Here is a 25,263-nt window from a genome sequence, read left to right on the forward strand (position 1 = left end):
CAAAATGATATTTTTGAAGACTTGCTTGAACACAAATTTATTGTTAAGGGACAGCACTAATTTACAGTTTTTATTTCTTTTCATTTTAAAATGAATATATTTTGAAACACATACAAACATATATATTAGTTTAAAAACTGCTTTTGTTTTCTCAGTCAATAACGCAAATTAAAACGACATCTATGCTGTAAATCAGTCTCACACAGACATATTTATTAAAAGTCTGTGATGATGCGTCGAATAGGCTACTCGTCGACTGAATGTCTCGGGACGTCTATACTATGCGGTATTACAAATGAGCAAACGCCCTGAACGTCTCCCAAATGAAAACGCGCACATCCTGCAGTCACATCTACGTGTTTTATTTATTTTCTTGAGCACAAAAACATTTTTTATTTTCAACTTTTGTGCGCCAGAAAAAGCCCGACAGTTTGTAACGACATAAGGGCATGTGCTAGACAGTATTTTAAATGTCATCCTCTATTATTAATGGTACTAACAATTCACATTTTCAAAACAATTTTGAATTACAAAAATTTTTATTGAATTTTTATTACAACAGCTAGTGAAGGGTTAACTAGTGAGTCTTTTCGTCCCACCTCCTTCTCCCTTCCGTTCCGATCGGTGTCGTTAACCTCATTCTTCTTTCAATGTCCATAATGGCTGTTTGTTTTGCTTTGAGCTCTGCAGAAAGGATCGGATTGGGTTTTCTGAGACCCACGGCAGCGTCCACGGGCTTCAGGAGAGCAGCAGGAAATGCTGCGGCTGCTTCTGTCAGTGTCCAGGACGGCCACAGAAAGCTGAAGACTGAGGCTGACCTTCCAGAGATCAAAATCTTTACCATCTTGTATCAAATGCTATTTAAAGGGTACCTAAATAGGGTACATGAGCTGCAGGTAAAGAATGCAGCTGTATTTGTTTATCATGTAGCTGCAGGACTCTTGACATTATTGTTATTGTTTATGTGCTCAGACTGTCAGGTGTTTTACTGAATCGAAAAGAAACAACTGTCATGTAAAACTGAACACTTTTAAATAGCTAGTTGTACTTGTTTGTTACCTGCTCTGAATCCGGTTGGAGATGTGTAATTATCTGAAGGCTAATAGATGTGTAATAATTGCAATTTGTATCAAGACCACACGGACATCTTGGTTATGTTTTACATCTTTTTATCTCTCCAGTTATATCAAAAACAGGTTTATGGCCCCTTGTGCAAAATCAATTCTGGAAACCTCCAAGGCATTTCAATAAGCAGTGTGGAGCTACTGGAAGAACTCCTTCGAAAAGATGAGAAATATCCATGCAGAGGATACATGACTCTGTGGACAGACCATCGGGACTTAAGAGGCATTAGCTATGGCCCTTTCACAGAGTAAAAACAAAGGATTTGTATAAATAACACACGTTTTACAGCCCAAATATGCAGAACTAATCAAGTCTGGAGATTTTATGAGGCCAAAGTACATTTGGCTAATGTAGCAGTTTCGTGTTCTATAAGTTAATGAACTCTTATCAATTTCCACTGTTTTGTTGCTCATCTGAAAAGAGACTGTGTTGTTCAACAGAGAAGGAGAGAAGTGGTACAAACTGCGAGCGGTGCTGAACAAACGCATGCTGCATCCAAAGGACTCAGTTCAGTATGGAGATGTGGTGAATGCAGTGATCACAGACTTCATCAAACACATTTACTATCTGCGGGAGATGAGTCCTACAGGGGATCTGGTCTCTAATCTGACCAATGAGCTTTACCGATTCTCTCTTGAAGGTATTTCCACTTCATTTGTGTGTGAAATTAAATTCTTAAGCAGAAGTACATATTCCCAAAAGAGAAATTGGGAAGCATCCTGATATTACAACATGAAGCAAAGTGCAAGTAATTAAAATGAGTCATATTTAAAAAAGTGACAATTGTTGGACAAATGCAACATTAGCAAATATAGTAATATGTTGTGAAATAGCTTATGTTTAGTTACATTTAAAATTTCAAACAATTTTAGTACCACGTATGCAAGATCAGTACCATTTGTTTTTGATAGAAGTCTTTTATGCTCTCCAAGACCTTTTTTAAAATATAATAAAACAGTAACATTCTGAAATAGTATTACAAAATAAAATAACAGTTTTGTATTTTAAAATATCCATGTGATGGCATATAAATATGAATAAAAGAATAAAGAAGAAAAAAAAACAACTTACTGTAGGGTCAGTTTTTTTTTTTGTTTCTTCGTATTTTGCTGCAATGTAAAAGATCTAACATTTGCCTAATGTACACAATGTATTTGTTAAAATGTAATATATTTAAGTTACAAGAATGTTTGATATTATTTATTGAGAAAGTTAATCAAGTGGCATCCTTCTGCTGTAAGATCCCCGAGTCATTTTATAAGCCTTATGTTTAATAAAACAATTTTATCTTTATATTATTGTGGTCAATTTGCACACCAATGTATCACCATTTTTAACATGTTTTAATTTGCCCACAATAATTAGGATACTTTTCTTCACAGGGATTGCGTCCATTCTGTTTGAGACACGCATTGGCTGTCTGGAGAAAGAGATTCCTGCTGAGACACAAGAGTTTATTAATTCTATTGCTCAAATGTTCACCTACAGCATGCACGTGGCCCTTCTGCCCAACTGGACCCGCAATTACTTCCCCTTCTGGCAGAAGTACATTGATGGCTGGGATGGCATATTCAAGTTTGGTAAGCTTCACACATCAGCTTCAGACTGACTTCTCTAGATTTGTTGTGTAGTTTAATAATGTTGTTTGATCTAATGGATTATTCATAGGCACAAAAATGATTGACATGAAGATGGAGGCCATTCAGAAGCGTGTAGATGCGAATCAGGAGGTTGCTGGAGAGTATCTCACATACCTGCTTTCTAGTGGCAAGATGAGCAGCAAAGAGGTTTATGGAAGTGTATCTGAGCTGCTGTTGGCTGGAGTCGACACAGTAAGACACTTCTGCTATAACTTTGAACATTTAAACCAAAATTGTAGGAGTTTTAAGTATTGGTCATATGTAGAATTCAGAAAGCTGTGTTATTAACAACACCTGTGGCCATTAAGTGATCTGCTGCAATGTATTAACAGCAGGTGTTCATCATCAGTGCTCAATCATCTCCTAATTAATCCTTTCATTGTCTCATTAACTTGAGTAACTTTAACTCAATTTTAATTCAAATCCTAACTCAAATTTAAAGAGCTCTCTCATCCTCCGTAGACAGCAATGGTCCAGAGACATGTGTACTCACCCTAGGCACAATTGTCTTGAACCGTGCCAAGGCACGATTGTCCCAACAGCAGAGAAAAGGTGTTTACAGCCTGGTACAAAGAACGATTTTGGATCATATAGCTAATATAACCTTTCATGTCAACTGTGAGGCGGTGAATTTTTTAGAACTCCTCCGTTTCCTTTGTATTAGATTTTATTAAGTTTGCATAATTAAGGACGTGGCCACTTGAGTGACAGCTAGGTCTCGCTGGTCACCATCACTTCACCTCAGCTTATTTCAGCTGATTAGCCGCTGAACTTGGCATATACAGTTGAAGTCAGAATTATTAGCCCTCCTGTTTATTTTTTTTCCCTATTTCTGTTTAACAGAGAGCAGATTTTTTCAACACATTTCTAAACATAACAGTTTTAATAACTCATAACTAATAAATGATTTATTTTGCCATGATGACAGTAAATAATATTTGACTAGATATTTTTCAAGACGCTTCTATACAGCTTAAAGTGACATTTAAAGGCTTAACTAGGTTAATTAGGTTAACTAGGCAGGTTAGAGAAATTAGGCAAGTTTTTGTATAATGATGGTTTGTTCTGCAGACTATCGAAAAAAATATAGCTTAAAGGGGCTAATAATATTGACCTTAAAATGGTTTTTATAAAATTAAAAAACGCTTTTATTCTGGCCGAAATAAGACTTTTGTCAGAAGATAAAATATTATCAGACATACTGTGAAAATTTCCTTGCTGTGTTAAACATCATTTGGGAAATATAAAAAAAAAATTCAAACAGGGGCTAATAATTCTGACTTCAACTGTACATTTTTGTTTTGTTTTATGTGGCACTTTACACAGTCAGCTGCCTTTTGGAATTATTTCTTACAATTATCAGATACTATAGCATGCTGTGTGCACTTAATTGTGCTCACAAACCATTCACGTGGCCTCCATTTCTCATGTGAGTAAAGTTATATACTTGTATACCATATCTATAAATGTATTTGTTTTAAGGTCATTTATCAGTTACATTTTTCTTTAGAGCTGTAATTTGCTCCAGAATCTGACAGATTAATTAGCTGTAGGCTCTAGAACAGTCATCTGAAATGTTGTCATACAGTTTTATGCCTGGATTTCGTAAATAGCCTTGCATTTACAACACAGACTATATTTTAAGTGTTTAGAAGTGATTTGCGTTTTCCTCCTGTAGAAAATCATCATAAGAACAATGTTTAGTGGCTCAATGTATTACAGCAGTGTTTTTAAAAGACTAAACAATTTATTGATATAGTGTACAACCAAGCACATGTGGTCAGAACATAAACGTGAAAGCAGGTAATGAAGTATTAAGCGTTTCTCGCATAGGAAAGCCCATCTAAGCAAAATGATAGCAGGTGTGTGTAGCTCCACTCACGCTCCGCCTCTTTGCCCTTGTTTGGTATCCCCCGGTTGGTGCGATGACGTGCGAAATGGCGACAGTTTGCCATGCCTACTGGTAGTTTCTTTTGGGTTCTTCAGAAACCTATGGGTGACGTCGTGAGCCACTGAAGTCACATGGAATAGTTTGACGGTTTTTGTTTCCTATGATAGTTGACAGTTTATTGCTGTCTATGGAGGATGAGAGGGCTCTCAGATTTCATCTAAAATTTGGGTTCTGAAGATGAACAGAGATTGGAATGGCATGAGGGTGATTCATCAATAACGCAATTGTTGTTTTTGAGTGAACTAACCCTTTAGGTTTAGAGCAAACATGCATGCAGAAGGGACCACTGATAGCAAATGTGAAAGATTTTTTATATTCATAATAGATTATATTTACACAACATACTTACTACTAAAATACACTAATATACGCCACCCAGTCCTGATTACATCAGACAACGTGCAATCTTGGCACATATTTTGTCTTGGTTGAGAAGCTATTTCAGTCTAATGCTAGTCATAAATAATAGGGAAGAAAAGGTCATCACAACTACAATTTCAAGATTATTTTAAAATGATCTTTATTGATGTTCTAGACCTCCAACACCATGTTGTGGGCTCTTTATCTCCTCTCTAAAGACCCAGCAGCTCAGGAGACTTTGTATCAGGAGGTAACCAAAGTCTTAAAGGATGACAGAATCCCAACAGCAGAAGAAGTGAACAGCATGCCTTTCCTCAAAGCCGTCATCAAGGAAACATTAAGGTGGATGATTATGTTGTTGAATGTGATGTATTGTTTTACAGTCTAGGATCTATCTATTATAAAATAGTTAAATGTTATAAAATATAAAATTTGAAAGAAGTCTATTATGCTTACCATGGCTGCAGTTATTTGATCAAAAATACAGTAAAACCAGTTAGTTTGTACAAGAACTGTTTCTCTGTGTAAATATTTTATCATTCCTAAAGATATTTAATTTTACTATATTAAAAACATTATAATGAAAATAGTGATATACTACAATTCAAATAATTGAGGAAGACATAAATAATAAATAAATTAACATTTTTATCAAGACTTTTGTCAAAATCATGAATTAATTATTTCACACATAAACACATGCTCACATGCACTGTACTATTACTTTATAATGGATCTGCATATGTAATTTTCTGTGCAGGTTGTATCCGGTGGTGCCTGTAAATTCCCGTCTTATTGCAGAAAGTGATGTCATCATTGGTGAATACTTTTTTCCTAAAAAGGTGAATTGGCCTCTTGTTAGGATAGGAACTAAAAAAAGAGAGTTGTCTATTTTGAAATTAACATCACTAAATCCAATTCTTCTTCTTCTTCTTCTTTTTTTTTTTTCTTTTTCTTAAAGACCGCATTCAATCTGTGCCACTATGCAATCAGCCATGATGACAAAGTCTTTCAAGAACCACAGAAGTTCAAACCTGAGCGCTGGCTGCGAGACGGCAGAACCAGACCAAACCCATTTGGGTCAATCCCATTTGGTTTTGGAGTCAGAGCTTGTGTCGGTCGTCGCATTGCTGAACTGGAAATGCATCTGGCTTTGGCTAGGGTGAGAGAGAACAACAGATTAATTATAAACTGTTCTGCCAGACAGTGACATTGCATTATTAATTGTGCTGTTTGTGATTGTGTTTTTTATTTGCAGCTAATCCAGTTGTTTGAAATCCGACCAGACCCGACTGTAGGTGAAGTTAAGGCAAACTTTCGTTCAGTGCTTGTTCCCAACAAGAAGGTTAATCTGCACTTTGTGGAGAGACAGAAGACTGAAGCATAGCTCAACTAGACATAAGCTGTATATGTACATAAGGAATTATAAGGTGAAGTGACCCATGTGAATTTGTCAATGGCTTTAACTAAATATGATTCTTCTGTTCTTTGTGATATGCGCTGTAAAAAAACCCTGTACAAGAGGATGAATAATATATTTTGTCACCCAATAATATTTATTTCATTGTGATAATAGATAGATATAAATATATTTTATAGATGTAAAAGTCAATTAAACTTTATAATGAATTCAAAATATCTGTGTTATTGTTCATAATTGGAGAAGCAGGAATTGTGGATATTTGTTTATTTCACTGCAATAATTTCATTTCTTACGTTCTTGACAATCTGCTCATTTTGTATTAACTGTACTTTGCAAATGCATTATCAAACAAACAAAATAATATTTTTTGAAGACTTGCGTAAACACAAATTCATTGTCATGTGACAGCACTAAATAATTTACAGTTTTTATTCCTTTTTTTTAATATGATACACATATAAAATAATACATTTTGAAACACATACAAACATTATAAGTATTGTGTTAGTTTAAAAGCTGCCTTTGTTTTCTCAGCCTGTCATAACACAAATTAAAACGACACCCATGTTGTATAAATCAGATGTCTCACACAGACATACTTTAATATTAAACCTTTGTGATTATGCGTCGCATAGACGTCAACTGAATGCCTCACAAGGAGGTCTATACGACGTATTACAAATGAATACGTGCACATCCATCAGTCGTAACTGGGTCATTCATTAAATAATGAAATTCTGATGTTTTAATATAGTTGGTTAAACCTTTACACACATGCAGGTAGGATTATAAGTGTTTTGAAATGTTTTTGTCAATTTTTAACATATTCTTTAATTAAATTGATGTGATTTTGCCATGTTCCACACACTGCTCAGCCAGCTTCAGTGAGTCTAAAAAATGAGATAAAATTAAAAAGATTTTTAAATATTCTTATTGTCTTAACAAGTTATTTGACAAAAAAGTCATTTTAATAACTTTTATTTTGTTTTCGTAATTTTAATCCTTTTGCATGTGTCCTTTAAATTGCTGTCCACCCTGTCATGATGTGGTAAATGCCCCTTTAAGAAACCCTCTGATGTACTCATTGGTATCCCCATGCCCATTTTGCCTTTCTTCAGAGGAGGTTAAAATATTTGATGAGCACACATTAAGTATCTACACTTATGTTTCCTATTTTTCCTCATATTGTGTTTGAAACTGAATGTTGTCAAGTTTAACATGTCCACCCTGTCGTAGTGAAATATTTATTAACATAAAAAGAAAAATATTAACAACATATTAACAAAAATAGAAAAAAACACTTTACCAGCTACAGGTACAACCTGTGTTGTATAAATATCCACCCTGTCACAAATCGTCCATTGACAGGGTGGACATATGCATTGTTATTGACACTTTATTTATTTAATATTTTATTGTTAATTAGTTATTGTTTTTTTGTTACAGCACTACAAACCCTTTGGCCATATCTGTCTGAGTAAACATAAAGAATATCCTTTTAAAGTATATATAATAGAGCTCATTGACTGTTTGAAATAAAGTATTTGTACATTTATGTGAACATCTGTAATCTAATTATTTACCTTATTCTGAAAAAAACAGCATTATCAAGGTGTTTAATTTGAGTTGCTTCCACCATTCCCTTCACTCCTCCAATACAATGTAAAGATTTAAATTCATTAGCAGATTTTGTTTTATTTGTAGGACAATCATTGTTTATTTTCCCATTAATTTGCATATTAATAAAACCTAATTGATAACAGAAGAGGCAGCATGGTGGCTCAGTGTTTGCAGTAGTTATAGTGAAAACAGAATTTGAATTCTTGAAAAGTTTTATAACCCTTTTATATTAACCCTTAAATATTTCTTGTTGTACCTGTTGTTTTTCAAATGCTCCTCCATTTAGTTCAGTGATTTAGGCCTTTGTCCACCCTGTCATGCCAATGTCCACCCCGACATCTTGTTTTCCACCGTCATGTTCAACATTTATGAAAATAAACAAATAATTTATAACTTCAGCAAAATCTTGTGTGATTTCTTAATTAACCAATAAGGGCCAGTTAATAATGTTTGACTAAGTATTTTAGGCCTTTGGGATTTATTTTGAAAATAGCGTGCAATGATTGCTTATTTAATTGGGAAATAAATGTTTTGTCCAGTATTTCTTTATTATAAATAGACTTTTTCCATAATCTATAAAGTTGGGTTGGTAAAGGGACACATTACCGTTCTGAAAATATACATTTTATAATCACACTGCAATGAAAATATACTTATATATTACTTTGAATTTGTCTATGACAGGGCTGACACAATTTGAGGTTTGTTTACTGTTTTCTGCTTGCAGATTATTTGTGAAGACTGCAGGAGCTTGACCAACATTAATTTCTTACAGCCGAAGGTCCTTTATAATCCAACAACTATTTTAGGTTAAATCAAAATCTCAAAAAAAAATTAATGTCTCAGGCTGATAATGTGATAATGATAATGACCCAGCTACATGTTCTATTTGTTATTTTCTGGAGCACAAAAACTACTTTCTTTAAGTTCAACTTTTGTGCTCCAGAAAAAGGCCGACAGTTTGTAACGACACCAGGGCGTGCGTTAGACAATATTTTAAATGTCATCCTCATTATTAATGACAATAACAGTTAACATTTTCAAAACAACAACTCACGTTATATTATAGTACAACAGCTAGTGAAGGGTTAACAAGCAAGTCTTTTCGTCCCACCTCCCCCTCCCTCCCATCCCGATCGGTTTCGTTAACCTCATTCTTCTGTCAATGTCCATAATGGCCGTTTGTTTTGCTTTGAGCTCTGCAGAAAGGATCGGATTGAGTTTTCTGAGATCCACGGCAGCGTCCACAGGCTTCAGGAGAGCAGCAGGAAATGCTGCGGCTGCTTCTGTCAGTGTCCAGGATGGCCACAGAAAGCTGAAGACTGAGGCTGACCTTCCAGAGATCAAAATCTTTACCATGTTGTATCAAATGCTCTTCAAAGGGTACCTAAATAGCGCACATGAGCTACAGGTATAAAGCAATAACGCAGCAGTATTTGTTTATCATGTGATTGTATCTGCAGGACTCTGACCAGTACATTGAAATGTATTTTAAAATAAAAAACCAAATACCACAGTTTTACGTGTATCAAAATACAGCAGCCAGAAATGTATCAAAATTAAATACTGTATTTTGAAAATACTACAAAATACTTTTACAAGGGAGCATGATATTTCTTCGCAAACCTTCAATCAGGCCTATTAGATCATTCCCTTCACCATTAAATTGTACGGACTTTATGATGTACATTATCTCATAATGTGGATAATGAGTTGGAACACATATCTCTTTATTGTGTTTCCATCCAATGTGTTGCCAGTAAAATTAACACCATCTCTTAACAGTCTTATATTTTAAAAGGGTGATGTATGAAGAGGGGATTTTTGTTGTTGTTGTTGAATAAATGTTTTTTTTTTTTTTTTTTGTAATTAAAATCTTTAATACCTAATGTAAAAACATAATTTCTGAAAACTTCTAAAATCTCCAGTTTTAGTCATCTTCATAAATCATGTTTTTTTTTTTTTTTTTTTGCAATTGTACTCTTCAAACATGATATCTCTAAAATATTGAGTTATCAGTTTTTGCCTTGCAAATAAACTCTTCATACAGTATATATCCTGCTGCTGCCTTGAACCGGGAGTCTGGAGTTTTTGACCAGTCTGTAAGGACTGGAGTATTATTAAATATTTGTGTCTCATATATTGTATTGTGCCACTTTGGCATCTCTTCATTAACTGTACACTGCATCTGCAGATCATCTACTGGCATTTGAAACAGCCGATACAAAGTATTGTAGGAATCACCACTGTCGGATTTATGTTTTTGTCTTTTCTTGGCATATACATCAGAAATCCTTCCAAAACTACTATTATTTGTACAGTTTACTAATTTTCCCAAGATGTTTTCAGTTCTTCTTTAACTGGAAGAGTCTCTGTTTACCCCCTTAGTGAACACCAATACACAGTCTTTAGGTGTTTTATATTTCTAAACTTCCTCTGCATTTCTACCTGCAGCACTGAGACTGACAATGATTATGTGTTGAAGGCTTTACATCCTGTTCTTATGGACTGAGATTTTATTCCATCTCATTTCTTAAGCAAAGATGCTGATGCTGAATTGTACACTATACTGCCTTTATATATTACTGGTCTTAGCATTGTGCAATATACTATTTTTCAATGATTGTTGACTTTTGTTGCCCTTTGTCTGTTATTTTGTTTGTTGCATAATTTCCATCCAGACTCTAAGCATTGACCACCTTCTTAATCAGTTTTCTGTTCTGATCTCAAGACTAGGCAAATAACTGAGAAAGCATCAATCTGAAGCCGCATTATTATAATGTCATCATGTAGACTCCTTACAAAGTATTTTACAGTATTTTAAAAATACAAGACACTAAAGTAATTTGATATATATACTATATATATATATATATATATATATATATATATATATATATATATATATATATATATATATATATATATATATATATATATATACTAGCATTTGAAATATAAACCCGTTTTCATAAACTCCATAAAATACAAATGACAAAATACTAGTTTGTATTTGAAATACGTCTTTGAAACACATGTATCATAAATACTGCCCATCCCTGCTCTTGACATTATTGTTATTGTTTATGTGCTCAGACTGTCAGGTGTTTTACTGAATCGAAAAGAAACAACTGTCATGTAAAACTAAACACTTTTAAATAGCTAGTTGTACTGTTACCTGCTCTAAATCCGTTTGGAGATGTGTAATTATCTGTAGGCTAATAGATGTGTAATAATTGCAATTTGTATCAAGACCACACGGACATCTTGGTTATGTTTTACATCTTTTTAATCTCTCCAGTTATATCAAAAACAGGTTTATGGCCCCTTGTGGAAAATGAATGCTGGAAACCTCCAAGGCATTTCAATAAGCAGTGTGGAGCTACTGGAAGAACTCCTTCGAAAAGATGAGAAATATCCATGCAGAGGATACATGACTCTGTGGACGGAGCATCGGGACTTAAGAGGCATTAGCTATGGCCCTTTCACAGAGTAAAAACAAAGGATTTGTATAAATAACACGTTTTACAGCCCAAACATGCAGAACTAATCAAGTCTGGAGATTTTATGAGGCCAAAGTACATTTGGCTAATGTAGCAGTTTCGTGTTCTATAAGTTAATGAACTCTTATCAATTTCCACTGTTTTGTTGCTCATCTGAAAAGAGACTGTGTTGTTCAACAGAGAAGGAGAGAAATGGTACAAACTGCGAGCGGTGCTGAACAAACGCATGCTGCATCCAAAGGACTCAGTTCAGTATGGAGATGTGGTGAATGCAGTGATCACAGACTTCATCAAACGCATTTATTATCTGCGGGAGATGAGTCCTACAGGGGATCTGGTCTCTAATCTGACCAATGAGCTTTACCGATTCTCTCTTGAAGGTATTTCCACTTCATTTGTGTGTGAAACTAATTCCCTTAAGTAGAAGTAAAGTACATATTCCCAGAAGGGTAATTAGCGAGCAACCTGAAATTACAACATGAAACAAAGTCCAAGTAATTCTTTTAAAAAAGTGACAATTGTTGGACAAATGCAACTTTAGCAATTATAGTAATATGTTGTGAAATAGCTTATGTTTAGTTACATTTAAATTAACAAAACTTTTTAGTATGTATCCAAGATCAGTACCATTTTTTGATAGACGTTTTTTATGCTCTCCAAGACCTTAATCAGATTTTTAATAAAGTAAAAACAGTAATATTCTTCAGAAATAGTATTACAAATAAAATACCTGTCTTGTATTTTAAAATGTAAACGATTTCTGTGATGGCAAAGCTGATTACTGTATTTATCATCATTTCTCCAGTGTCTGTGATCGCATGAATCATATGGACTTTTTATTTGAAATAAACATAGTGTATTTGTTTTAGGGTCAGTATTTTTTGTTTCTTCGTATTTTCCAGTAATGTAAAAGATTTAACATTTGCCCAATATGCACAATTATATACACAGTTTAAGTGTTCCAAGAATATTTTCTATTGTTTTATGGAGAAAGTTAATTAATTGTCCTCCTTCTGCTGTAAGACCCCTGATATAATGTTATAATGTTAAGAGTCATGTTATAAGCCTTACATTAAATAAATAAATACATTTTTGTCTTTATATTATTACACTCAATTTGCACACCAATGTAACACCTTTTTTAACATGTTTTAATTTGCCCATAATAATTAGCATACTTTTCTTCACAGGGATTGCATCCATTCTGTTTGAGACACGCATTGGCTGTCTGGAGAAAGAGATTCCTGCTGAGACACAAGAGTTTATTAATTCCATTGCTCAAATGTTCACCTACAACATGCACGTGGCCCCTTCTGCCCAACTGGACCCGCAATTACTTGCCATTCTGGCAGAAGTACATTGATGGCTGGGATGGCATATTCAAGTTCGGTAAGCTTCACACATTGGCTTTAGACCGACTTTAAGAGATTTGTTGTGTAGTTTGATGATGTCGATACATATGGATTACTCATAGGCACAAAAATGATTGACATGAAGATTGAGGCCATTCAGAAGCGTGTAGATACAAATCAGGAGGTTGCTGGGGAGTATCTCACATACCTGCTTTCTAGTGGCAAGATAAGCAGCAAAGAAGTTTATGGAAGTGTATCTGAGCTGCTGTTGGCTGGCGTTGACACAGTAAGATGCTCCTTCTATAGATTTGACTAGTAAACAAAATTTGTAGGAGTTTTAAATATTGGCTATATGTAGAATTCAGAAAGTCATGTCATTAACAACACCTGTGGCCATTAGGTGAACTGACAGAAATACATCGCTCATTCCAGAAAATGTACACATGTAACATACAGTATGTGTAACGTGTTCTCACAGTAAAGTTCTTTCTATTGGAATTATTCGCAATTTTAATTACTCTGATTACCCCGTTACGATTGTCACTGTACACTTGCTGCTATAATAACAATACATTTACTTGAAGGTGTAAAATATGGCATTTATTTTCCAACAACAAATATTTTAGCCATTCATTTAAAAAAGGTTTAATTCACTCAAAAATGCTGTTAATGTAAACTATATTGTCCCCTTTTGGGATGATTTGTTGTGCAGACTAATAGATTTTGACAATTCACAACAAATATACAAGACTTTACACAACATCAATAGTACTTCAAACAGTGACCACCTCTTCTCATTAAGAGTAAGCTAGTCAATAGCACGAGAGACAAATGAAAATGTAAATCTAATTATCTTTGCTAAAGAAAGCGTATACTGAGAAGAGTTTGAAATTAATAAAAAAAAAGAAAATTCTGTTATTAATTACTCACCCTCATTCCAATGTCATTCCAATCCCCTGAGAGCTTCATTCATCTTCAGAACACAAATTAAAATATTTTAGATGAAATCAGTGAGCTCTCTCATCCTCCGTAGACAGCAATGGTCCAGAGACATTTAAAGTCCAGAAAGGAACCAAAATGTCATTCCATGTGACTTCAGGGGTTCAACTGTGGTCATAGGAAGCACTTTTGTGTTACAAAAAAAACAAAACAACAACTTTGTTTGCCTGTGTCTTTCACTTCAGGTCAGGGTGCACATTACCAGTGCATCCGGAAAGTATTCATAGCACTTCACTTTTTGCACATTTTTTGCTACAGCCTTCTTCCAAAATGGATTAATTTTTAATTTATTTCCTCAAAATTCTACACACAATACCCCATACTTGTTGAAAATTTATTAAAAATAAAAAAGCTGAAAAATCACATGTACAGAAGTATTCACAGCCTTTGCCGTGAAGCTCTAAATTGAGCTCAGGTACATGTTTCCACTGATCATTCTTGAGATGTTTCAGCAGCTTAATTGGAGTTCACCTGTGATAAATTCAGTTGATTGGACATGATTTGAAAAGGCATACACCTGTCTATATAAGGTCCCAGAGTTGAGAGTGCATGTCAAAGCACAAACCAAGCATGAAGACAAAGGAATTGTCTGTAGACCTCAGAGACAGGATTGTCTTGAGGCACAAAGCTGGGGAAGTTTACAGAAAAAATTCTGCTTCTCTGAAAGTTTCAATGAGCACACTGGCCTTCATCATCCCTAAGTGGAAGATGTTTGGAACCACCAGAACTCTTCCTAGAGCTGGCCGGCCATCTAAGCTGAGTGATCAGGGGAGAAGGGCCTTAGTCAGGGAGGTGATCAATAACCCGATGGTCACTCTGTCTGAGCTCCAGCGTTCTTCTGTAGAGAGAGGAGAAACCTACAGAAGGACAACCATCTGTGCAGCAATCCACCAATCAGGCCTGTATGGTAGAGTGGCCAGACAGAAGCCACTCACCTCCTGGAATTTGCCAAAAGTCACCTGAAGGACTCTCAGACCATAAGAAACAAAACTCTCTGATCTGATGAGACTAAAATTGAACTCTTTGGAGTGAATGCCAGGCGTTACGTTTGGAGAAAACCAGGCACCGCTCATCACCAGGCTAAAACCATCCCTAGAGTGAAGCATGGTGGTGGCTGTATCATGCTGTGGGGATGTTTTTCAGCAGCAGGAACTGGAAGACTAGTCAGGATAGAGGGAAAGATGAATGTAGCAATGTACAGAGACATCCTGAATGAAAACCTGCTTCAGAGTGCTCTTGACCTCAGACTGGGGCGAGGGTTCATCTTCCAAAAGGACAATGACCCAAAGCACACCATCAGAATATCAATGGAGTGGCTTCACAACAACTCGGAGAATGTCCTTGAGTGGCCAAGCCAGAGCCCAGGACTTAATCCTATTGAACATCTCTGGAGAGATCTGAAAATGGCTGTACACCGTCGCTTCCCATCCAACCTGATAGAGCTTGAGAGATACTGCAAAGAGGAATGGGCAAAAACTCCCAAAGACAGGTGTGCCAAGCTTGTGGCATCATATTCAAAAAGACTTGAGGCTTTTTATTTTTAATAAATTTGCAACAATTAGAAAAAAATCATTTTCACATTGTCATTGTGGGGTATTGTGTGTAGAATTTTTAAGGAAATAAATTAATTTAATCCATTATGGAATAAGGCTGGAACATACAAAATGTGAAAAAAGTAAAGCGATATGAATACTTTCCGGATGCACTGTACTATGGGCTTTGTATTTGTAATTATTAGGTATGTCCAGATCCGTTCACATGATAGGAAATCAGACCCAATCATACAGTTTCAGACTTGATCAGAATCAGACATTATCTCCCGATCAGGACTAGAATATATGAAGAGTTCAGATGCAAAAACCTCTAAGTGCCATCTGAAATTTTCTTCTAAAATTTGCATTTTTCTGAGACTCCTATTATTTATGTTGACTATTTTCACATTCAAGGCAATGAAAATAACATAATAATTGACATCAAAGGGAAATTACTCAACTTATACATAGTAGCCTGAGAAAAATGCTAATTTTAGAAGGAAATTCAGTTGGCACTTGGAGGTTTATATATATATCTTATTATTTTAACACATCTATAGTTATGCGGTGGCACAGAGTTAGACCTCTTTCTTGACTTCACACAGAAACAGCAACGCTTGCAGCATGACATCACTTTGTTGCAGAGACACTATTGGTTAAATGCCGGCAAAGTAAAATACGGAAGTAGCTTAAAGCGGAAATTGCGAGTATGTCTGTGGTCTGGAGGCATTATAAAGTTGATGATAACAACATTGCCATAGCAAACTTTAAGATATGTAATCTTGGGATTGCCTGTCGGGTATTTTAAGTTAAGGAGCTATTTGTTTTTATATTTGATTATTTTTATATTTACTGTTGTGCTAAAGTTCAAAAGTGAAGGATTGATGTAATTTATTAATTGATTGTTTAAGCTACCTCACAGAAGTGCTCTGTTTGTTTTGCTCTAAATGTTTAAATAAGGTAGATTAAATAAAAAATAAGAAACATCCTGGATCTGTTTCTTCGCTCTTCTTTATTCTTTTTTTTTTAAGTATTATAGAAGTATTGGATCAAGTTTCGATATTGGTAGATAGTCAAAATGAAATGACTTTGACTCAAGGGCAAAAAAAACCTGATCGGGACATCCCTAGTCATTATAGTCAGCAGTGGAACATACTGTACGTTACTGGGACCTGATTCCTTTTTTTTGTTTAATTTTTTTGAACTTCCCATGACCGCCACTGTATAGAGAAGTTAAGAGAGCTCTCAGATTTAGTTTAAAATATTTTAATTTGTGTTCTGAAGATGAATAAAGGTCTCAGGGCATTGGAACCACGTGAGGGTGAGTAATTATTACAAAATTGTCATTTTGGGAGAACGAACCATTTGAGTTTAGTGCAAACTTACGTGCAGAAGGCACCCCTGACAGCAAAATGGAAATATTGCATAGATTCAAAAATAAAAAAAGATATTAGCACTACTGATATATACTGATATATGCAAGCCAGTCCTATTCTTATTTTTGAGATTGACTACAATTGACCAAATCCAATCTTGGTGCACATTTTGTCTAATTTGAGAAGCTATTTCAGTCTGATGCTAGTCATAATAGGGAAGAAAGGGTCATCACAACTACCATTTCAAGATGATTTTAAAATTATCTTTATTGATGTTCTAGACCTCCAACACCATGTTGTGGGCTCTTTATCTCCTCTCAAAAGACCCAGAAGCTCAGGAGACTTTGTATCAGGAGGTAACCAAAGTCTTAAAGGACGACAGAATCCCAACAGCAGAAGAAGTGAACAGCATGCCTTTCCTAAAAGCCGTCATCAAGGAAACATTAAGGTGTTGTTGAATGTGATATATTGCTTTAAAATTGATGGAATACCTTTAATAAAATGGTCAGATTTTATCAAATATTTTGAAAGAAGTCTATTATGCTTACCATGACTGCAGTTATTTGATCAAAAATACAGTAAAACCAGTTAGTTTGTACAAGAACTGTTTCTCTGTGTAAATATTTTATCATTCCTGAAGATTTTTTTTACTATATTAAAAACATTATAATGAAAATAGTGATATACTCAATTCAAATAATTGAGGGAAGACATAAATAATAAATAAATTAACAAATTATCAAGACTTTTGTCAAAATCATAAATTAATTATTTCACACATGCACACATGCACTGTACTATTACTTTATAATGGATCTGCATATGTAATTTTCTGCACAGGTTGTATCCGGTGGTGCCTGTAAATTCCCGTCTTATTGCAGAAACAGAAGTTGTCATTGGTGAATACTTTTTTCCTAAAAAGGTGAATTGGCCTCTTGTTAGGATAGGAAGTAAAAAAAATTGTCCATTTTGAAATTAACATCACTAAATCCAATTCTTCTTCTTCTTTTTTGTTTGTTGAAAAAGACAACATTTAATCTGTTTCACTATGCAATCAGCCATGATGAGAAAGTCTTTCCAGAACCACAGAAGTTCAAACCTGAGCGCTGGCTGCGAGACGGCAGAACCAGACCAAACCCATTTGGGTCAATCCCATTTGGTTTTGGAGTCAGAGCTTGTGTCGGTCGTCGCATTGCTGAACTGGAAATGCATCTGGCTTTGGCTAGGGTGAGAGAGAACAACAGATTAATTATAAACTGTTCTGCCAGACAGTGACATTGCATTATTAATTGTGCTGTTTGTGATTGTGTTTTTTAATTGCAGCTAATCCAGTTGTTTGAAATCCGACCAGACCCGACTGTAGGTGAAGTTAAGGCAAACTTTCGTTCAGTGCTTGTTCCCAACAAGAAGGTTAATCTGCACTTTGTGGAGAGACAGAAGACTGACTTTAACTGAATATGATTCTTCTGTTCTTTGTAATAGGATGCATAAAAGACTCACAAGCATAAAATTGTTTGTTTGTCATCCAGTAATATTTATTTCATTGTGATAATAGATAGATATGAATATATTTTATAGATGTAAAAATCAATTAAACTTTTTAATGAATCCAAAATATCTGTGTTATTGTTCATTATTGAAGAAAACTGGAATTGTGGATATTTGTTTATTTCACTGCAATACTTCCATGTATTTCATGCATTTCTTGACAATGCTTATTTTGTATTAACTGTACTTTGCAAATGGATTATCAGACAAACAAAATAATATTTTTTGAAGACTTGCGTAAACACAAATTCATTGTCCACAGCTTGTCTTATTTTATTATGGAATGGCTTAAGCATGCCATGACATTGTATCTTCCAGAAAAAAAGTACAATGTGGTTTTTATGCTATCATGTTTGCTCAGTATAAAGTTGTGTTTGTATATATTGTTCAATTTAATTATTTTAAAAGTTGAGTGTGTTTAAAGTTGAGTGCATTTCGCCTTTTTTTCATTTTTTAAAACATATAATACAAAGTCTCGTAGAGATAACAACATAGCAACATAACAACATAACAAATCAATTACAAAACGTTCAGCAATAAACCTAGGGGGTTCATATTACAGGTAAGGCAATGAAATAATAACAAATAAATAAATAAAGCTCAAAACACAAGAAACTTATGAATGTCCGATGATAATTTTTGGGCACGAAAATTTTTAAGTAATTTTAGTGAGGGATAATAGAGTTTAAGTTCGTTTTGGAAATGTTCAAAGTATGGGGGACAGTCTCTCCACTTACAGCAGTGTCTGTGATATTTAGCAAATAGGAAAACAAAATTCACAATGTCTGATATTGATTTATCTAATCCATCAACATAAAACAGAACAGTGGATGTTAAAAACTGTTTGACATTTTTAATGCCAGCCATTCTCTAACATCACTCCAGAATTTGCATGAAATGGGGCAAGCACAAAATAGATGTTCTAAAGTTTCATCCGTAGATTCACAGAAGGTATATATATATATACTGCCTTATCAAATTCAAATCGCTTGTGTAGAAAATTAGAAACAGGATAAATCCTATGACAAATTTTGAAATGCGTTTCATTGATTTTAGGTGGAATTGGCCATTGAATGTATTAAGAGAAGCCTTTTTCTATCATACCTGAAAGGTTTACTGGCACGTGGCCTTTTATCATGAAATGGAGAAACGCGCTAGTCTGCTAATGTTGTCATGTTCCTGCCTGCCTGTAGAGGCCGTAGTCGCCCGAGACTCTCGTTGAATCGAGGCGCCAATTCACGAACAAGAGAAATAAACATCCGGTCTGAGTAAGAAGAGGACACAGCTAAAGTATTTACAGTTTTTACTCCTTTTCCATTTGAAGTGCGCTTGATTTTTGTGTACAAAATGTATAGACTTGAAACACATACACGTATTAAATGTATTTAGGTAGTTCATTTTGGATTTGGACACGTAAGCGCCGCTCAGCACTCAGATCGCCATTTGTTTTAACGATGCCCCATTTGAGCTTTTAAAACTATTTATATTTAGGAACTTCTGTCGTGTAACTTCTATTAGATAAAATCAAAACATAGGTAACTTTTCTGTCTTTGTTTTACAGGATTCATAGGACATGGTTTACAGGATTTGTTGGTCATGACTAGCTCACGATCACATCAGTAACGTTATATCTTAACGATTGTTTTTCTTGCTTCATCCATCATGAATCCTTCCAACATCTTTGGCAGACCACAAGCTGCCTTTCAGGCACCGAACACTAATCAGTCTGGAAACCTATTCCAGTCCTTTTCCCAACAGAACCCAGCACAGGGTGTTAGTTTTGGCCAACCCTCTGCTTTTAGTCAGCCTGCTTTTGGTCAGCCAACACCACAACCTCCAGTCTTCGCTCAAACACCCACTTTTGGCCAAACCGGCGGGTTATCACAAGGATTGGGGCAAACATCGTCATTCTCCTTTTTGGGAACACCCCCTGCCTTTGGGCAGTCAAGTTTGGGTCAGGGGGGCACACTTGGATTTGGACAGCCACCACCACCTTCATACTCTCAAGCTACGGGACAGATCCAAAGCTCAGCTTTCGGTCAGCCGTCTGCATTCAGTCTTTCCTCCAATGTTTCGCAGTCCTCCTCAACCAGCTTCAGCAGCACTGTTACCAGTCAGCCTAGTTTTGGTCAGCTCTCTGGTCTTCCTGTACCAGCGGCAACATCCATCTCCTCAATAGGCAGCAGGGCTGAAAATCCCACAGGTGGAAATCAGTTTTCTTTCAAGCCACCAAACGAAGCAGTCTTCAAGCCTATTTTTAGTGTCACTCCAGAACCAACAAGCGCAAATTTGTCTTCTGCCTCAGAAACTGCTGGATCCTCCAAAGTCATGGATAATTCCTCTGGTGGTTCACTGTTTTCATGTGTAAAGCCAAGCCCTCTGGGCTTCAGCTTCTCACAGCCGGCTGCGGCTCCTTCTGTTTCTCTCTCCAATTCTAATTTTTCACAAAAAGAGACAGTTGGTGTGGGCGGCAGCATTCAGTTCACCTTCTCTCAACCTGCCAACCCGTCCAGCAGCAGCACATCTGCTTCTCAGCCCACGACTCCCTCCACCTTCAGCTTCACACCGCAGAGCCTTCAACCTCAGTCAGACAACAAAGTGCCTGCATTTGGTGGTACTGGGATTGGACCCTTTGCATTTGGTGTCCCAAAAACTGAAAGAGCCGAAGATAAAACAGAGCAGAGCAGTGGAGGGGAAACAGCTTTTGTGAGTTTTGGTATGAAACGTAAAGAGGAGCCAGCAGATGCAGCTAAAAGTGATACAAGTGAAACTGGAGCAGACGGGCCGAGACAACCCGCCAAACGGCCACTTCTGAGAAGCCGTGTCATGGCTGGAGGGCTCTTCCGCGTTGCAATGTCTGACGTCCTAAAATCCAAAGTGAGCCCAGTCAAGAGAGAAGATCATCTTCCTGAAAGACCAGATCCTCCTGGTCCATCTAGTGATCCGGCCACTGCACTTCTGAGACCTCAGGCTCCCTTAGTTTTGAAAAAAGCAGAAGAAGTCTGTAAGTCTTTTCTTGTGATTCAGGTGTTAAATTTAACTAAATGTAAATTTTGATGTTTAACAGCAGATTGCAAATAACAATTGTTTTATAAAAATGAGAAGTTCTTAAAAAGCATTTTCGGAGATGGTAAACATAAGTTAAATGTTAAAAAGATAAAAAAGACACAACTAAATAATATCAATTTCAACTGTCATAGACAAAAATAAAAATCATATATAATGGCACTGATATGCCATTGGATATTTAAAAAATCATTTTTTTACCTTTTGAATAAGATAAGGAATTTTATGTTTTTAAGGGGAATGTTTTTTTGTGAAAAATGTTTGCAAATCACAGAATTTATAATGTTCTGTATGTAAAATGGATCACATTTTTTGGTTTATTTGTTTTAGACAAATTGCAGAAATGTTAATTTTTAGATTACAGATCAGGGATCAACGCTAAGGATTTTTTCTACGGGCTAATTGTTCAGATTTTTACTTTCCCTGCCAAAATTTTCACTGGCCCCATCAAAAAAAAAAGAAAAGTTAATATCTCTCTCTTAGCCACATATTATAAATAATGTGTCAAAAGTCAAACATAACTGTATACAAGGGTTGAACAATTAATCAGAAAAAGATTGCGACCTTGATTCAACCCTACACATGATCTTAAGTCAGCTTTTATACGATTCAGCCAATTACATTTTCAAGGTCAGAAGAGAAGCGTAAAGCAGACGCACAAGTCTTCACATTGTTTTATATATGTTGCTCAGCAACATGAACACCTTCAATTTGTGTTAAAAGTGTGGCATGCTCTATTTATAAGGTATAATTCACCCTATAATATCATTTCTATCTTAATGTAATGACATATTCACCACCCCAAAATCACGCATGAGCTGACGCACTGTTTGTACATAGACCTAGTTTGCTCTGTTTACACACAAACCTAATATTATTATTGTTAATTTTACCATGTTTGAAAATATAACAAAAATACTACTCATATTAATCTTTATTTTACATCTACAGAATCGTGAGAAAATTGTAATCTTGATTTTAACCAAAAATAAAAATAAAAATCATGCAGCCCTACAGTATACATACGCTTTTTATTCAGCATAACTTTTTCTTTAAATGCAACTGACAATTTTGAAAAATTGCAATTGTGATGAAACTGAATTTCCCAAAGATAATCTAATTTAATAATCTATTCCAGTGACTTTAAAGATGAATTTTCAGCTTAATTACTCCAGTCTTCAGTCACATGATCCTTCAGAAATCACTCTAATATTAATTATTATTATTATTATTGTTATCAATGGTAATAGTAATAAAAGCAATAATGACTAGACTAATAATTTAATTTGAAACTACTTAGAATAAGAAATAGGGCTGGGCAATTTGGCCTAAAACCAAAATCTTGATTAATTGAACATTTTAACTTGATTACACTTAATAAACAATTATTTATTTATTTTTTATTTTTTGCCCTCGTAGTCACTGACAGATTTTGTAATGTGATATGCTCACATATTACAAGAGAGAGATTTTTGAATGAAGGTTGCATTGCTTGATTTTAAAATAATTAAAGGAAACACACACTATGTACTATCTATGATTATTTATTGAACATCAACATCAAAACAATTTAAAGTCACTTTCTTTAAAAAAAAAAAAAAATAAATAGCTTCTGAAAACAATATGAATTACTTTCATTATTTTCATATTAAAAGTAGAAAATAAGCAGTATCTCCTCTAAATGAAATATCTCTTGCATATCCTGTAAATAATATTTTAATCAGTGCGTTTCTCACATCTTCTGTAAACAAATATTTTAATGTAAATGATAATTTAATGTAATGGAAATATGCCGTCTCAAGGCATCTCTGGTGCAGCTTTCAATCATCGTCCAAAGACTCAATAATGGGTCCATCGTCCTACTTGACCAGAGATCAGATGTGGCTGCAAAGTGTGGCTAACAGAGCGGGGTCATGTGACTCCACAGTAGTTAAAGTAGTTGAAAAAATTGACCTGGGAAAATTTGATTGATTTTAGGTTCTGAATGTCGATTTCAATTACTTTTAGATTAATTGCTCAGCCCTAATAAGAAAGCAGTTATTTAAAATTTGAATAAGTATTTAACAATTTACTTTTTTTTTTTACATTTAATAAATGCCGCCTTGAACAGAATAATAATAAAAAACAATAAAAACATAATAAAAAAAAAACAAGAATAAATAAATAAAACTGACCCCAAACATTTGACAGGTAGTGTATAACGAGCAAAATTCAAGGTGTTGTTATGCAAACAAGAAGAGAAGTATGGAAAATGTGTATGTATTTTATTGCAGTTCTAAATTATTTAACAAAAGCTCACTCACGTAGCAGACTTTTTTTATTTTATTGTTTTTATTTTTCTATTTTTTTTATTTGAATATGCGAGTACACAAAATGGGATCACATACAAAGAAAACAAAACAACAACAAAAACATGAAAGAACAATGTGTGTGTGTGTGCGTGCATGCAAAGGTAACTAGGTGGCCGGTCAGAGTACATACATAAGGGAAAAAAAATTATATATGCACATATATATATATATTTATATATACACATAACATGTATAACCGTCATTAAATGAAGCAAATAGCATATATATATATATATATAAATAAAATAGGTAGTAGATAGTAGCTGACTTTTTTTAAACAAATCAATACACTGGAAATGACAGGAAAGAACCAGAAAGCAGTATGGTGTTTATGACTTCACAGAGAAGGTAGCATTTAAAGGCTTAAAAGCACAAACTGTTTCTTGATTCTAAGGTTGTATGCGCACGCAAATGACAAACAGTCGCAGGCAAATGAAACTTTAGTGACAAGGCAGCACTGGCCTGATTGGACCAATAACAATAACAATCCAGTCTACTGTACCGGGTATCTCACATGCTGGCTCCGCGGGCCATTGGGCAGTCCTTATTGTTGAGCTCTACAGACATTTCTTTGTACATTTTCTTTTTATAGAGAAATATATAGAGGTCTGAGCATTTGGAAGTCATTTGGAAGAGTGTGATGAATGCAATTATCATGAGTCTTTAATTTTCATCTGCAATATTGCAATGACTTTTCTTGCTAACATTGGTGTGATTTCTTTTTAGCAGTCCAGCCTGAGCCACAGACACGTACTCCTGGTAGACGAGCTGCTCGAAAGGAGAGCACAGACAGTTTGGGTGGTCTCTCTCCTACTGATGCCACGGTCATACAGTGCAAAAACATCCCATCCAACCTCAACAGGAAAGACCTCCTTATGCAGCATTTCGGCCACTTTGGGAAAGTGCTCAGATTGTATTCTAAGCCTCAGAAGAATCTGGCTATTGTGCATTTTCAAGATCATGTGAGCATGTCCAGTTAAATATTTAATAAAAAATGTTCATTACCAGCAAAGTGGATACACTGGATGAAAGTGTTTGTGATTAAATAAGTGAGCATTCTTTTTTCTTCTTCTTCTTCAAGGCTTCAGCAGCCAAAGCCAAAAAGAAAGGAAAGATGTTCCAGAGGAATGAAATCCAAATATTTTGGCAAAGAAAAAAACAAAGTGAGTAGCAGAACTTTTAAGAAGTTTTTTTTCCATGTATACATAGAGGTTTAATTAAAGGATGATCACATGGTGCTGATGATCACATTTAAAGGTCCCATGAAGTGAAATGAAGTAGTTAGTATCTGTATTGTTAGTTTATAGGATATCTATGAGCTAATGTGCACCAAACAGCAGCTATGTTTCCATCCAAAAACGCGAGTTAACTTTATGCTCAAAACTGGATTATTGCATAAAAGACGTGCGAAAAAAGA

The 25,263-nt window shown here is 35.1% G+C and overlaps 3 protein-coding genes across 3 annotated transcripts in view; all 3 read left to right on the top strand.

The window, feature by feature from the left end:
* Positions 1–592: 592 nt before the first annotated feature.
* LOC130235211 (sterol 26-hydroxylase, mitochondrial-like) lies at positions 593–6,677 on the top strand. Its single transcript, XM_056465678.1, has 9 exons — positions 593–896; positions 1,182–1,372; positions 1,566–1,765; positions 2,508–2,705; positions 2,794–2,957; positions 5,252–5,418; positions 5,837–5,918; positions 6,038–6,238; positions 6,335–6,677. The coding sequence occupies exons 1-9, from the start codon at positions 651–653 to the stop codon at positions 6,461–6,463; spliced, it is 1,578 nt and encodes a 525-aa protein (XP_056321653.1). The 5' UTR covers positions 593–650; the 3' UTR covers positions 6,464–6,677.
* Positions 6,678–8,909: 2,232 nt separating this feature from the next.
* LOC130235210 (sterol 26-hydroxylase, mitochondrial-like) lies at positions 8,910–18,446 on the top strand. The gene is given in 10 exon segments (XM_056465675.1): positions 8,910–9,530; positions 11,421–11,611; positions 11,803–12,002; positions 12,813–12,931; positions 12,933–13,011; positions 13,097–13,260; positions 17,163–17,329; positions 17,722–17,803; positions 17,908–18,108; positions 18,205–18,446. Coding segments are annotated over 10 exon segments (1,581 nt in total). The 5' UTR covers positions 8,910–9,284; the 3' UTR covers positions 18,337–18,446.
* A 1,200-nt stretch (positions 18,447–19,646) lies between these two features.
* Positions 19,647–25,263, top strand: part of mcm3ap (minichromosome maintenance complex component 3 associated protein) — a 28,104-nt gene continuing 22,487 nt past the window's right edge. The window contains 4 exon segments of the mRNA XM_056465680.1: positions 19,647–19,719; positions 19,991–21,433; positions 24,573–24,808; positions 24,928–25,009. Of these exon segments, the coding sequence (XP_056321655.1) occupies positions 20,092–21,433; positions 24,573–24,808; positions 24,928–25,009 (1,660 nt within the window). The 5' untranslated portion in view covers positions 19,647–19,719; positions 19,991–20,091.

The sequence above is a fragment of the Danio aesculapii genome, chromosome 9 (assembly GCF_903798145.1).
Source record: "Danio aesculapii chromosome 9, fDanAes4.1, whole genome shotgun sequence".
NCBI classification, from domain to species: domain Eukaryota; kingdom Metazoa; phylum Chordata; class Actinopteri; order Cypriniformes; family Danionidae; genus Danio; species Danio aesculapii.